Source organism: Peromyscus californicus, unplaced genomic scaffold (assembly GCF_007827085.1).
Source record: "Peromyscus californicus insignis strain IS unplaced genomic scaffold, ASM782708v3 Scaffold_13__1_contigs__length_99412109, whole genome shotgun sequence".
NCBI classification, from domain to species: Eukaryota; Metazoa; Chordata; class Mammalia; order Rodentia; family Cricetidae; genus Peromyscus; species Peromyscus californicus.
In genome coordinates, this window is record NW_026294424.1 from 15,650,935 (window position 1) to 15,667,908 (window position 16,974).

General features: G+C 36.7%; 1 protein-coding gene across 5 annotated transcripts in view; it reads right to left on the reverse strand.

Annotated features, from left to right (window-relative positions):
- Asb3 (ankyrin repeat and SOCS box containing 3) overlaps window positions 1-16,974 on the reverse strand; it is a 154,929-nt gene that overhangs the window by 61,085 nt on the left and 76,870 nt on the right. For 4 of the 5 annotated variants that reach the window (XM_052734548.1, XM_052734549.1, XM_052734550.1 and 1 more), the window contains exon 8: window positions 5,510-5,770. The exons of the other annotated variant lie outside the window; for it this stretch is intronic. In XM_052734548.1, coding sequence (XP_052590508.1) covers window positions 5,510-5,770 — 261 coding nt within the window. The remainder of the gene's footprint in view (window positions 1-5,509; window positions 5,771-16,974) is intronic. 5 annotated transcript variants of the gene reach the window in all.

The following is a 16,974-nucleotide window of genomic DNA, read 5'->3' on the forward strand; positions in this document are numbered from 1 at the left end:
CAGAACACTAAATAGACTGGATCAAAAAAAAAAAAAGTTCCCTCACCACATAATAATAATCAAACCACTAAACATACAGAATAAAGGAAAAAAGCTACAAAGGAAAAAGGCAGACCCATGAGAATAACACCTGACTTCTCAATGGAGACTCTGAAAGCCAGAAGGATCTGGACAGACATTGTGCAGACACTAAGAGACCATGGATGCCAATCCAGACTATTATACCCAGCAAACTCTCAATTGCCATAGAAGGAGTAAACAAAATATCCCATGATAAAACCAGGTTTAAACAATATCAATCCCCAAATCCAGACCTACAGAAAGCACTAGAAGAAAAAATACAACCTAAGGAAGTTAGATATACCAATGAAAACACAGGGAATAGATAAACCCACACTGCCAGACAGTGGTGGTGCATGCCTTTAATCCAAGCACTTGGAGGCAGAGCCAGGCACATCTTTGTGAGTTCGAGGCCATCCTGAACTATAGAGATATCCAGGACAGGCACCAAAACAACACAGAGAAACCCTGTTTTGAAAAAAAAAAAAGAAAAGAAAAGAAAAGAAAAAAAAAGATTTTGCCAGGCACTGGTGGTGCACACGTTTAATCCCAGCACTCGCGAGGCAGGGACAGGTGAATATTTGTGAGTTCGAGTCCAGCCTGGTCTACAAAGTGAGATCCAGAAAAGGCTCCAAAGCTACTCAGAGAAACCCTGTCTTGAAAAAACAAAAACAAAACAAAACAAAAAGATAATCCCACACCAACAACACCAAAGAAGGGAAACACACAACACTACCACTCAAAAATAACAAAAATTACAATCACTTGTCATTAATATCCATTAATATCAATGGTCTCAATTTGCCCATAAAAAGACACAGAAAGGACATGAAAACAGGATCCATCCTTCTCTTCAACTTCAAAGACAGATACTACCTCAGAGTAAAAGGCTGGGAAAAGACTTTCTAATCAAAAGGACTTAAGAAGCAACCTGGTGCAGCTATCCTAATATCTAATAGAATAGACTTTAAACTACAATCAATCAAAATACATCAGGAAGGACATTACATATTTATCACAGGGAAAATACACCAAGATGAAGTCTCAATTCTGAACATTTATGCACCAAATACAAGGGCACCCACATTTGCAAAAGAAATATTACTAAAACTTACAACACACATCAAATCCCACACACTAGTAGTGGGAGACTTTAAGACAAAAACTTAACAGAGAAATAAGGGAACTAACAGAAATATGACTCAAAAGGACTTTCTACAAAACATTCCACCTAACACAAAAGAATATACCTTCTTCTCAGCACCCGATGGAAACTTCTCTAAAATCGACCACAAGCGCAGTCACAAAGCAAATCTCAACAGATACAAAAAAAAATTGGAATAACCTCCTGTATTTTATTGGACCACCATGGCTTAAAGTTAGATTTCAACAACAAAAGTTACAGAAAGCCTAGAATCACATGGAAACTGAATAATGCCCAACTGAATCATCAATGGGTCAAGGAAGAAATAAAGAAAGAAACTATAGATTTCCTAGAATTCAATGAAAATGAATGTACAACATACTCAAACTTATGGGATACTATGAAAGGAAAAATCCATAGCTCTAAATGCCCACATAAATAAGATGGAGAAATCTCATACTAAGGAATTAACAGCACACCTAGAACAAAAACAAGCACACTCACCCAGGATGAATTGACTCCAGGAAATAATCAAATTGAGGGCTAAAATCAATAAAATAAAAACAAAAAGAACAATAGAAAGAATCACTGAAACAAAAAGTTGGTTCTTTGAGAAAAATCAACAAGATAGACAAGCCCTTATCCAAATTATCCAAAAGGCAAAGAGAAAGCATCCGAATTAACAAAATCAGAAAGGAAAAGAGAGACATAAAAACAGACAACAAGGAAATCCAGAGAATCATCAGGTCACACTTCAAAAACCTGTACTCCACAAAATTAGAAAATCTAAAAGAAATGGACAACTTTCAGGATAGGTACCACATACCAAAGTTAAATCAAGACCAGATAAACTATTTACATAGACCAATATTCCCTAAGGAAATAGAAACAGTCATTAAAAGTCTCCCAACCAAAAAAAGTTCAGGATGAGAGGCTTCAGCACAGAATTCTACCAGATTTTCAAAGAAGAGCTCATACCAATACTCTTCAAATTGTTCCACACAATAGAAATAGAAGAAACATTACCAAACTCTTTTTATAAAGCTACAATTACCCTGATACCCAAACCACACAAAAATGCAACAAAGAAAGAGAATTACAGACCAATCTCCCTCATGAACATTGACGCAAAAGCACTCAATAAAATATTGGTAAACTGAATCCAAGAACACATCAAAAAAATTATCCACCATGACCAAGTAGGCTTCATCCCAGGGATGCAAGGAAGGTTCAACATACAAAAATCTGTCAATGTAATCCACCATATAAACAAACTGAAAGAAAAAAAACACATGATCATCTCATTAGATGCTGAAAAAGCCTTTGACAAAATCCAACACCCCTTCATGATAAAGGTCCTAGAAAGATCAGGAATACAAGCAACATATCTAAACATAATAAAGGCAATTTACAGCAAGCCAACAGCCAACATCAAATAAAATGGAGAGAAACTCAAAGCAATTCCACTAAAATCAGGAACAAGACAAGGCTGTCCACTCTCCCCATATTTATTCAATATACTACTTGAAGTTCTAGCCAGAGCAATAAACAACAAAAGGGGATCAAAGGCATAGAAATTGGAAAGGAAGAAGTCAGACTTTCACTACGTGCAGATGATATGATACTGTACATAAATGACCCCAAAAATTCTACCAGGGAACTCCGACAGCTGATAAACTTCTTCAGTAATGTGGCAGGATACAAGATTAACTCAAAAAAATCAGTGGCCCTCCTATATACAAATGATAAAAGGGCTGAGAAAGAAATCAGAGAAACATCGCCCTTTATAACAGCCACAAATGATATAAAATAACTTGGGTTAACTCTAACTAAGCAAGTGAAAGACCTGTATGACAAGAACTTTAAGTCTCTAAAGAAAGAAACTGAAGAAGATATCAGAAAATGGAAAGATCTCCCATGCTTATGGATAGGTAGGATTAACAGTAAAAATTGTCAATCTTATCAAAACCAATCTACAGATTCAATGCAATCCCCATCAAAATCCCAACACAATGCTTCACAGACCTGGAAAGAACAATACTCAACTTCATATGGAAAAACAAAAAACCCAGGATAGCTAAAATAATCCTGTACAATAAAGCAACCTCTGAAAGCATCACCATCCCTACCCTCAAGCTCTACTATAGAGCTATAGTAATAAAAAACAGCTTGGCACTGGCATAAAAACCGACATGTAGACCAACAGAATAGAAATGAAGACCCTGACATTAATCCACACACCTATGAACACCTGATTTTTGACAAAGAAGCCAAAATTGTACAAGGAAAAAAGAAATCATCTTCAACAAATGGTGCTGGCATAACTGGATGTCAATATGTAAAAGATTGCAAATAGATCCATATCTGTCATGCACAAAACTCAAGTTCAAGTGGATCAAAGACCTCAACATAAATCCAGGTACACTGAACTTGATGGAAGAGAAAGTAGGAAGTAGTCTTGAATGCATTGGCACAAGAGACCATTTCCTAAATATAACACCAGTAGCACAGACACTGAGAACAACAATTAATAAATGGACCTCTGAAACTGAGAAGCTTTTGTAGGGCAAGGACATGGTCAATAAGACAAAATGACAGCCTACAGAATGGGAAAAGATCTTCACCAACCCCACATCTGACAGAGGGCTGATGAAAAATATATAAAGAATTCAAGAAACTAGACATCAAAATACTGAACAATCCAATTTAAAAATGGGCTATAGAGCTAAACAGAGAATATTCAACAGAAGAATCTCAATTGGCCAAAAGACATTAAAGGAATTGCTCAGCATCTTTAGTCATCAGGGGAACGCAAATTAAAATGACATCTGAGATATCTGTCAGAATGGCTAAGATCAAAAACACTGATGACAGCTTATGTTGGGAAAGATGCAGAACAATGGAAACACTCCTCCACTGTTGGTGGGAGTACAAACTTGTACAACCACTTTGGAAATCAGTATGGCAGTTTCTCAGAAAATTGGGAATCAATCTACCTCAAGATCCAGCTATACCACTCTTGGGCATATACCCAAGGAATGCTCAATCATACCACAAGGACACATGCTCAACTATGTTCATAGCAGCATTATTTGTAATAGCCAGAACCTGGAAACAATCGAGATGTCCCTCAACTGAAGAATGGATTAAGAAAATGTGGTACATATACACAATGGAGTACTACTCAACAGTTAAAAAACAACGGTATCATGAAATTTTCAGGCAAATGAATGGAACCAGAAAATATTACCCTGAGTGAGGTAACCCAGACTCAGAAAGACAAACATGGTATTTACTCACTCATAAGTGGATACTAAATGTAAAGCAAAGGATAACCAGACTACAACCCAAGCTCCAGAGAAGCTAGCTAACAAGGAGGACCCTAAGAGGGACGCATAGATCACTCAGTGAAGGAGAAATAGATGAGATCTACATGAGCAAACTGGGGGGAAAAGGGGGTAATGGACGGCAAGGGATGGGGAGGTTTGAGCTGGAACATGGACAGAGTGAGAGAGTAAGGAAGAGATACCATGATAAGTAACGACATCATAGTAATAGGGAGAAACAGGGTGCTAGGGAAGTTCCCAGGAATCCATAAGGATGACCCTACCATAGACTACTAGCAATAGTCGAGAAGGTGCCTGAACTGGCCTACTCCAGTACCAGATTAGTGAATACACTGTCATCAAAGAGCCTTCATCCAGTAACCAATGGAAACAGATACAGAGATTCATGGCCTGGCGCCATGCCAAGCTCCAGGAGTGCAATCAATAAGAGAGAGGAGGGACTCAATGGCAAGGGACATAGAGATCATGATGGGAAAACATACAGAGTTGGCCAACCAAACTAGTAGAACCTCATGAACTGTGGACCAATAGCTGTGGAGTGCCCATGGTACTGGACTAGGCCCTCCAGATAGGCGAGACAGTTGTTTAGCTTGAACTGGATGGGGGCCCCCAGGCAGTGGGATCAGGATGGGTCCCTGGTGCATGAGCGGGCTTTTGGACCCCAGTGCCTATGGTGGGACACCTTGTGCAGCCTTGGTTCAGGGGGAAGGAGCTTGGACCTGCCTCAACTGATGTACCAGGCTCTGCTGACTTCCCATGGGAGACCTTACCTTGGAGGTGGGAATGGGGAATGGGTTGTGGGGGAAGACTGGGGGGCGGGAGGAGGGAGGAGAGGGGGATCTATGGTTGGTATGTAAAATGAATAGAAAATTTCTTAATAATAGTAATAAAAGAACTGATGGCATGTTTGAGGCCGTCTCATTACCAATGGGGAGAGCCTACTAGAAAGATTTCTTACCAAGGGCTGCTGCACAGCAGAGTCAATGGGTCAAATCCAGCAAGCAGGAGATGTGGCAGCCACTCTTTATATTTTGTTTGTGCTTTAACTGCATAACTTATAAATTCAGATGTATGATTCCAAGGAGCCAACAGGCAAACTTTCTTTAAAAAGCAGCAAAACATTGAAAACTTCTCATACTTGAGGCAGTATGCCAAGTGAAGTTCATTTAACTGGGCTCCATACTTCAAAAGAATGTTCACAATTCCAACGAAGTCACAGCTTCACAAAAAAGTAAAACAAAATACAAAGAACTTTAAAAGTTAGACTTATACACAACAAATACTTCTTAACAAATTTTTAATAGTAGTTAAAAATGAGAACAAGAATGCAATGAGTTGAAATGAGGTAATGAAGAAAACTTTACATCTCAATCCCTCTGCACAGTTATGCTTACAACTATAAGATTTTTAAAAGTACCTTGACAAAGACACCTTTTTTTTTTAGCTATAATGTTTTGTAGAATTAAGCATTTCTCCTAAAATTTTTTTAAAGTTAATGAACAACATGATAAGTCCCTGAAGATTAATTCATTCTAGAAAGCTCCATGTTATGTAGCCTTAGCCAATTTCCACTCTTTTATATTTGGCCAGCATGTATTATAACTATCACACAGGAAAGCTTTTCTAATGAACATACTTAACTTACATTTTAAAGTTAATCTTCCTTATCAGGCACTTTTATGAAATAAGCATGTATCATTTTTATCTATTAAATTGGCTGTTTAAAAAAAGATCATCCAATACTGACAGATGAACTGAAACTGAAAGCAGATGTGATCCTTGATCCTTATTTAAGAGAGTCACTTGGCAAGACCATCAAAACAGGTAGGGCTACAAAAAGAGCACAGACCCTGAAGTCACCTAAAGTGAGTTACTCTACTTTTCTGGCACTACATAAGTATTTATGAAAATAAATAAATGAAATACTACATATATAATAAATATACTTATTTAGGCAAATATGTCTATATACATTTAAATATACTTATGTAAATAAATATAAAGTGTATATAAGTATGAAAATTTTCAGACTTGGAAATTTGTCCAAAAGACAAAATTGAAGATAAATTGTAACCCATTTGTAGAAATATGTTATTAACAGTATTATCTGTAGCAGACTTTAGAAAAACACCACCTAAACATTCAACAACAAAGAATCAGGTAAATAAGCATAACATATTACAGCCATCAAAAACTGCAATTTTGAGTTACATGTTCATATTTTCAAAACTCTTCATAATGTTAAGTTTCACAAAGAATAATAAACATATATGTTCACTGTGCAGACAACTGATAAAGAAGTTATACAGGAATAAAATTATTTTCCCTTTAAACTTGGCATTATATCATTTAAAAGAACTATAAATGTTAAAATATTTTCAATAATTATAATACAGAATCTAGAAAAGAATAAGACTTTTATATTAAATAAATGTAAAATGTCTAAACTATAGTCATGTGAGAACAACTACTTAAGGCACATAAAACTTGACAAGTGCAGTATAGCACATACCTTTAATCCTAACACTTGAGAGGCAGAGGCAGGTGGATCTAGAGCCAGCCTGGTCTACTTAGGTCAGCCAGAGCTACATATTGAGACCCTGTTTCAGAAAGAAAAAAAAAAAAGATTCTCTAATGAGGAAAACAAAATACTGTATACAAGCCTGGAAAAAATCAAAGTATAGGATGAAGCTATTTTTAAGCAAATTATAAACTCAATGTTCATCAATCTCTAAATACTTTTCAGAAGTACCTTTCAAATTAAAGCAATAGGCCCAAACATTAATCTGAGGAAAATGTAATAAAGAAGAGTATAAAATTCCTTAAAAGTCTATAAATACAGGTGCAATGATGTATTAATTGTAGATATAAACTTATCCTAAGTGTCCAGATTCGTCAAACATTTGTAGTAGATCCATTCATCCCCTACAATACCACAAGAAAAATTCTCAGAACATTGTTTAACCTTGCATTCCAAGTTTAATTATAGAATTACTTTCATCCAATGTATTTTCTCTTAATTAGTATCCTAGAAAACATGCTCAATAAGCTAACCCTAAACTTCTTCCAATTAGTATACTCACATAGCCTGTGTTAAAAGAGCACACTCTCGGGGCTGGAGAGATGGCTCAGAGGTTAAGAGCACTGGCTGTTCTTCCAGAGGTCCTGAGTTCAATTCCCAGCAACCACATGGTGGCTCATAACCATCCGTAATGAGATCTGGTGCCCTCTTCTGGCCTGCAAGCCTACATGTAGGCAGAATACTGTATACATAATAAACAAATAAATCAAAAAAAAAAAAAAAAAAGAGCACACTCTCAAAAGGTCAGTGCTACAGTATAGGCACTCCCTTTTCCAACAAAATTATCATTCCCAAGGAAAACAGCAAGTGTGAAATATGCTGAAGAATCATAAAACGTTGTCAGCACACTCTGAGCATCTGCCAGTTACTGTAAAAGATCTCAAACACAAAGGCATGCTCCATATGACCTTGATTATTCCATGTCATTAAACACAGTAAATTATCAGTGTTAGGTAATCTTTGGTTAAAATATAAATAATATGGATATATCTATATATGTCTCTTAAAATACTACTTCTCTCTATCCCAAGCCATGATGACAAATTGGGTAAGCTCTTCAGATCCTAGAGGGAGAAAAAGTCTATCCTGCAGACACAAACACCAAGAATTAACTATGACATAAAGAGACAGCTCATTGCCTAAATAGTGAACAATCTGAGGAAGTGAATTATCTGAGTAAGAAGAGAAATTTAAAAACTAAAACCCAGCAAAAACTTTATTTGATGGCCATTTTTCACCACTATGGTGTCTGATGTTTAGAAATAGACGGAAATATGGTACTTAAAAGAAGTACAGTAATAGAAAATTCTACATGAAACATGGTTTACTTTAATCAAATAGAAATGGACAAACATTTGGGGCATTTTATGTTCAATTAGTGAACAAAATGTTTAAGCATCGTATTAGCTAATTATCAAAATGCCATGGGGTTTTTAGCCATTGGCTAAAAATAAAATGAGAGCACTCAGCTTTGTCTTATGTACCCACTTAAGAAAACTAAAATTGACACAATGACTCCTATGAACCTAATGCAGTAAGAGTAACCAGTATCAGTGAGATACACAGACAAAATAAGCTCTGCTAAACTACATTTTCCTTCTATGATCAGAAATAAGAGTATGAATTTATTCTTGCAATCTCTCAATTCCCATACTCCTTCCCCATTCAAAGTCATTCTTTCTTTATATTTGCTTATTTAAGCTGAGTTACTCTGCTGTGTCCTTGAGACACTAGCTTCATATCACTGTAGCTGATAATATCTGAACCTCAAGGAGGAAACTTCCTTTTGCTGTAGGATCTATTCAGTGGCAGAGGAAACACTTCTCATCATAGCATGAAATGGAGAGAATGCCCACTGGTTCAAAAAGAAATGCATCATCACATATATCTACCAAAAATGTTTCAGAACATTAATCCTGAGCTAAACAGTGAACAATTTTAAAAAAAAAACATAGAGTTACTATTTGTATGTATTACTTTTGTCATCCTCTGATTCTACTTACAAGAGCAGGTAAGGGTTAGCAAACACAGGTCAATAATATAAGGTCACAAGTACTAAATAGATACATTTCAGAGAAATACTAGAAAACAGGCAAATGAAAAAAGACTTTTCCTCATTAATAAGTATTAATTAAATCTTTATGTAATTTTATCCTAAATTAACATTAATGTAACTATACACTGCTACTGTAAAACAAAATTTCAAAACTTGTATAAGTAAACTTATTTCACTGCAATATCAAGTTAATCTCAGAAAATACAATATTCCAAGTACCTGCTATCAATGATATGGCCCAAATTTAAGTTCTTATTAATTATCTGAACATTGGATGTAAGAAATCCATTGTTTCATTTTTAATAAGGACAAGTAATACCATGGTTATTTTGGAGTTAAACTACATTCAATTATGCTTACTTTTTATGAGTGGTGATTCTGATAAACTTGATAAATGCTTTAGGCATATGATTGCCCAAGTTAAAGTAGTTAAAAAAATTTTTTTTTAAATTTTCAGCAGTATCTTTCGCAACCCAGCAGACACTACCAATAGTATTATCTCCATATGCTCAAAGAAAACCTATTGGGAAAATTAAGAGTTTCTTGGTTGATTAACAAAGCTCCACACAAACTCCCAAAATAATCAAGTGATTTTCATTTCACATGTACAGGGGCACACTAATGTGTTAATTAATTGCCAGGCATTAGCTAATTTAATGTAGTGTATGAACTAGAAATATAATTTTTCTAGATAAATAGAGGACAGAAGGAAGAACAGAACTAACTCAGACATTTCTCTATGTACCAAAAGCTGTGTAATCGACATGCCCTGACAACTCCTTTATCTACATATGGTAAAAGTAGACATATGTGATTATCATGCTATTATCCTTTAGATTTAATCCTTTGAGAAAGGTTGCCCTTTAATTCAATTCCCTACAATGTAGACCAGGCAAAGATGTACCAAAATTTAAAATACTGCCATAGCTTCCAGATAAACAAAAAGTCAATTAGAAAGGCCAGAATATACCACTGCAGTACTGATGATGCTGATGTCTGGGCATTTTCTACAGGCTAACAAATAATATTTTCCAATGACTTTTCTTACCTAAAACTTACTTGTTTTAAAAACACACTTATTCACTTAACAAGTTCTGATTGAAGAAAACAATTCATAGGCCTTTCCAAGATCCATCAAGTCAGATTTCAATTTTTAATTTCTTGCTTTACAAAGTACTTCAGAGAACGTTGTGACCACAGAAATATACTTTTCTTTTATTTCTGCTTCACAGTGATTTGTTTTAAGCACCTTTTCTCTGTTTTGTCCTGAGTTGCTGAGCTGCTTATATGTATAATTTTAAGTCTTTAGAGTTGAGACATTTAGAGCCATAACAACTTATTTTTTTTTTCTAGACTGATAAGTTTTTCCTCTGTTGATATTTTTCCTCAGGCTTCTGTGGCTCTGCTCACTACTAACTCCCCCCGCCTTTTTCCTTTATAAATATTTTCAGCTTTTTTTTTTTTTTTTGCATTTTCAAGGTAAAGTTTATTTGGTTTTTTTTTTCATTTTTTATTAAGAAATTTTTTATTCATTTTACATCCCAACCACAGATCCCCCTCTCTTCCCACCAAACCCACTGCACCCCCTATCCCATTCCCTCTTCCAACAAATTAAGGCCTCCCATGAGGAGTTGGCAGAGCCTGGTACATTCAGTAGAGGCAGGTCCAAGCCCCTTCCCCTGCATCAAGGCTGTGCAAGGTATCTCACCATAGGTAGTGAGCTCCAAAAAGCCAGCTCATGCACCAGGGATGGATCTTGATCCTACTTCCAGGGGGGCCTCTTAAGCAGATCAAGCTACACAACTGTATCGATTATGCAGAGGGCCTAGTCCAGTCCTATTCAGGCTCCACAACTGTTGGTCTAAAGTTCATGAATTCCCAAACCAAGCTATTTGATTGTCTCTATAGGTTTCCCCATCATGATCTTTTGATGGATGCCCTTTGCTCATAGAATCCCTCTTCCCTGTCTCCTGCAGCTCAGCCTGGTGCTTGGCTGTGAATCTCTGCATCTGCTTCCATCAATTACTGGAGAAAGGCTCTATGATGACAATTAGGGTATTCACTGATCTGATTACTGGGGTAAGCCAGTTCACCCCAGTCTTCTTTTAATGTTTATTCACTCTGTTCTTCTCTCTGGGGTAATTCTACAAGCCTATCTTCAAGATAGCTGACTTCACTGTCACTTCTGTTCTGCTTTCAAGCCCATGCAATGAATTTTGCTTTATACTTTTTACTCCACAGCTTCTCCTCAGAGAACTTCTACTTTTCAGTTTTGTAAATGTATTTACTTCATGAAGCCCAGCTATAATAACTGCTTTCAATGACTTGCTATTTCCAACATCTGGATCATCCCAGGCTTGACAACTGTTCATTGTCTTTTCCTTGAGATTAACTATACGGTTCCTCATATATCTAGTAATTTTAGAGTGCATCCTAGACAAGGTAAATGTTATGTTTTGTAAATTCTGGGTCCTGTGTCTTGTCATCCTTTGATGACTAATAGGTTTATTCATTTGATTTAGCAGGCAGATAATATAGTTAGGTTAAGATTACAATTTCTGCTATATCTTCAACAGACAGTATTTCTTCTTAATGTTGCTTCTGTTCTCAAAGTCTTTGTTATGCAGTTTTGGGCCTGATCTAAGGGCTTACTCAAGGCTTTGGTCATAGTTTAAATTTTGCTTTCAACAGTCTGGACTCTCCTGTACATTTGAAACTAACAGTGAACCTAAGAATATGCAAATTCATACGCATAATCAGCAGGTCTCTCCAATACTGCCCTTATGCAGTTCTGACACTTTCATTCTAATTAGCTAATTGCTCACATGGAAAAACAGGTTTGTATTGGGATTTTAGCTGATGGAGCCACTGCTACTACCCAGCTTCAGACTAGGGCCCTCGCTCAGAGCAATACAGTAAGAGAAAAAGTAAACTGGGAGATCCACTGTCCCATAGGGTCACCTCACCAAATTACCACATTTATCACCTGCCTACTTTGGTATATGTGGCAGAATCGTTGGGTAGTTCCTTTTTTTAAAATTTTAACCAGTGTTATTATTTTGTGGTTGGTTGCTTGGTTGGATTTTTAAGATAGGATGTCTTGTAATACAGGCTGGCTTCCAACTCCCTTTGTGACTCAGGATGCCCTTGATCTCCTGATAGCTATGTCTCTACCTCTCCAGATAATGGTATGTGTCACCATACTAAGCTTGATCACAGCTTTTAAATATAATTAACAAGACAGCAAGAGTGAGGCTGCAGTGGGATTACTTCCACTAAGCTAGTAAGTGACCCCACACTGCACATGAATAATTCAGTAGCATTGAAAGCTAGTCATGGTGGTACACACCTATAATCATAGCATCCTTGGCTACATAGTAAGTTCAAGACCAGTCTGAGATACATAAGAACTTATCTTAAAAAAATAAAAATAGCACTGAAATTTACCCAGAAAATTCTACAGAGTAACTTACATATAAAAAGTAAACCAATGAAGATAGAGGGATGATTCAGGAAGTAAAGTAATTGCCAACCAAGTATCAACCAGATCCTTTCACTCACTTAAGAACCAGGTGCAGCAAAGTGACTCTTTAACATCACTGCTAAGGAGTGAGACATGGAAGAGACAAAACAGATCCCTAGAGTTCACTAGCCAGTCATTGTAACTCTATATTCAATTAGAGACCCTGCCTCAAAAACTAAGATGGAGAGCCACAAGAAAACAACCAACATCAATGTCTGGCTTCTATATACATGTTCACACATGTACATGTACCCACACGGGCACATTAACATACATACATATACAAAATAAATTTTTAAAGAAGCAAATCAACTGTGGATTCCTTAAAAATTACAACTGCAGGAGGATAATGAGAAAGTTCAATCAGTAAAGCATTCACTTTACTATGTCTATGAGGACCAGATTTTAAACCCTAAAACCCATATTTTAAAAAAATACAATTTGGGGGGCTGTGGATATAGTTCAGAGGTAGATTGCTTACCTAGTATATTCAAGGTACTAGGCTCAATCCTTAGAAAAGAGGGAGAGAATGAGATTGAGTAAATAAATACAATCCTGGACTATTTGTTTAGAAGAAAATAAAGGACCAAATGACCACTTCTAGCAAATATATATTATACAAGCACATTATTGAAGGAGAAAAATAAATACCCTGCCTTTCAAGATTAGATTTATATTTTTTAAGATATGCTACTAAACATTATTTATTGCAGCATATTGACCAGCATAGAGATAATGCCAGGATAAATGAAAACTAGAAGGGTACTGAATGATGCCTCAATGAGGAAAAAATTAAGCAAGGGCAAAGGACATGCCTTTAGTACAGCACAGACATTGTAAATCGCTATGCAAATATAAAGCACATTCTTATCAGTGCACATCTTATGGGGATGGTAGTTTTTTCACCTCCTCTGTCTCTGATGCAGTATATACAAATGCTACTAATACTATTCATCCCATTCAGTTTCAAAACCTTAATGAATAGGGGCCATGTTTCAGTTTTCTCGATACATTTCATATGATCCACTTGAGTTCTCACTATGGTATTAGTCAACTAATGCTATTTACTAGCTTTGTCAAAGTCAATGGAGAAAGAAGACTGCCCTTACAATTTCAACTAATGTTGGGAAGCCTTTGTAAAACCTCTCGCACTGGACATTGTCTATCTAAATTCTGTAAAATGCTGCCTACCTCTAGGGGAACACAATTAATGGTTAAGGTACTGCAAGCCCAATAAGAATAATGTTATATGATCTACTTCACTTTAGCCATACAGCAGCTATTGGTAGAATGAGCAAAATGACCATTTCTCAAAAGGAAGAGGAGGAGGAGGAATCGAGGGAGGAGGAGAAAGAGCAGCAGCAATCTACAATGGTGCTCACACCTGTAATCTTAGCAGAAGGCAGGCACAAAAGGAGAATTCTGGAAGCTCAGGAGATAACATGTGAGGACTTATACAATGAAATTTTAGAAAATTATTAAAGTTGTGAATAAACTGGGACTTGAATGCTTAGATTAACTAGAATTTCAAATCTTCATACTAAAATGTAAACTGTGGAAGCTTAAATTTGAAACAAAATAAACTATTTTACTTACAGAATGTTAGGAGATACAGAGATGTAAAAAGAGAAAAAATATAGTGAATACATTGTTTTGTTTTTCACACGATTTGTGTGTATGTTTGAGAGAGGGAGGGAGGGAAGGGGGAAGGAGAGAGAGAGAGAGAGAGAGAGAGAGAGAGAGAGAGAGAGAGAGAGAGAGAGAGAGAGAGAGAGAGAGAACATGCCCAGAGCTCAGAGGACAGCTTACAGGAGTTCCTTTCTTCCATCATGTGGGTCCTGAGGATTAAACTCAAGTTGTCAGACTTGATGGCAAGTGCTTTTACACAATGAGATATCTGGCTGGGCCAGTGAAAATGTTTAGACAGAGTGAAGTTGTATCACAGCTAGATATCCATAACAATGACTTCAATAAAGCCAATGGTATTTGTAGTATGCCTGTAACCACTTCTGCATCATTAAAAATAATAATATCTATGGCCACAGGAGTCAGGGTTCGAGTTAGGGTTGGGGTTCTGGGTGAAAACTGGAAGAGTTATGTGTTCTGAACTAGCAGTGGGAACAGCAAATGTTTTCCTATGAAGAAGGATGTCTTGACTTATAGCATAGTATGCTTGCTGGACATGGGGTATTCTATTACAGACCAAGGAAAACTGGAGAAAAAGTACCAGTCTGTTTGGGGATGTATAGTGGATTCTGAACTGATATTCCTGAACTGATAAGATACTACCATGGTTATTTATTAAGCGCTGCTTATGGTGCAAAAGAAGCCATGAGGCACGAAAAAACCCACTACATAAGAGTTTATAAAGGGAAGGGAATAGAAACGGTGTGCATAGGCCTATAAAATGACCATGCAGGAAGAGAGAGAAGGAATAGGTGGAACCTGTTTTTATAGGTACTCCCCACTGCACATGTGCATATGGGCTTACATAGCTACACCATGCATGTGCATAGATTACGTGATCACACAGCGCACAGATTACATAGGACATAAGGTCCTAGGATGACTAAGCATTTTGCCTGGCTACTGGACAGCACATGTGCAGTCATATAGCTGGGGGAGTGGCTAGGAATTCTAACAACCATTCCTTGGTAGTTGAGGCCCAAAAGAACAATTAGAATCTGAAAACTGTTCAGTCTTTCAAAGACGATGCTGCCAATTTGTTGTCAGAAAGCCGTAAATGAAAAAAAAAATCTAAGCCCAGAACCAAAACCCCCAAGATTCAGTTTTGTTACTCCAAGTGTCCTGAAATAAAATATGCCAACATATTGCTCTCAAGAAACAACACACTAAGAAAATAAAGAGAAGGCTGCAGAATATGCTAAACTTTTGGCCAAGAGAATGAAAGAAGCCAGGAACAGATTGTCCAGAGATGTAGGCTGTCCTTACTGAGAACTTCTACTTCTAAGTCTCAGTCCAGTCAAAAGTAAGAGTGCTAGGGATGGAGAGATGGCTCCACAGTTAAAAAGATTGGCTGCTAATCTGGAGAATGTAGATTCAATTCCCAGCACCCACATAGCAGCTAACAACTATCAGTAACTCCAGTTCCCACTTCTGGCCTCTGTGGACACTGTGTGCAGACATATATGCAGGCAAAACACCCATGCACATAAAATAAATAATAAAATTTAAGAGTCATTAAGAGTAACAAATAGCCAGTTGTGGTGGTGCATGCTGGTAGGATTTGCTGAAGTAGGCGGAGGCAGGAGGATCACGAGTTCGAGGCCAGCCTGGGCAACACATTTTAAAAAAAAAAAAAAGAGTAACAAATAAATGATTAGGACTTTAAAAAATCTGTCTACACAATTGATTTTTATTTTTAATGGAGCACAAGCATTATTTTATATTGTTTTTCTTATAGTCTTACTATTGTGTATGTGTGTCTGTCCATGTGGATGCCACAGGACAACCTTGGATATTTTCCTCAGGAAGGCCATCCATTTACTTTGAGGTAAGTTTCTCGCTGGTTTGGAACTCATCTATCAGGCTAGACTAGCTGGCCATCAAGCCTCAAGGATCCTTCAGTCTCTTGTTCCCTACCACTGGGATGAAAAACACACACCATTACACCCAGTATTTAATGTGGATTCTGTGGAATGAATTCAAATCCTCATGTTTACTGACTAAGCTATTTCCCTACCCTCATATTCTTAATGTCTTTCTTTGTTGTTGGTGGTGGTAGTCTTTTTTAAGACAAGGTCTCTCTATGTAGCCCTGACTGTCCTGAAACTCACTATGTAGGTAAGGCTGGCCTTGAACTCACAGGGATTCACCTTCCTCTGCTCCCAAGGTGCTAGGATTAAAGGTGTGAGCAACTACACTCAGCTACTGATGTCTACTGTAAAACTTTAGGAGTCTCAAGGTCAAATTATTGACCAAAACTTAAAAAGCAGCATTAACTCTTCATTTATTCTACTTCACAGAACTGTAGCAGAATATGAAAATAAATATTTGGCTTTTAAAATATAATTATTATGATGTACACTAAGAAATGCTACATAACAAAAATGTTAATGTTACAGTATTTGAAAGCCAAGATTTTATTATAAAGCTTATAAGATAAATAAATAAACAAAAAGGTTTAAGGTAAAATGACCTGAAGCAGTTACTGCCTTACTTGATAAAAGTTCCATTTTTGATTCTTGAATCATTTCAGAGACATCAGAGTAGCCTACATTTTAAATACATTTAAAGTATTCC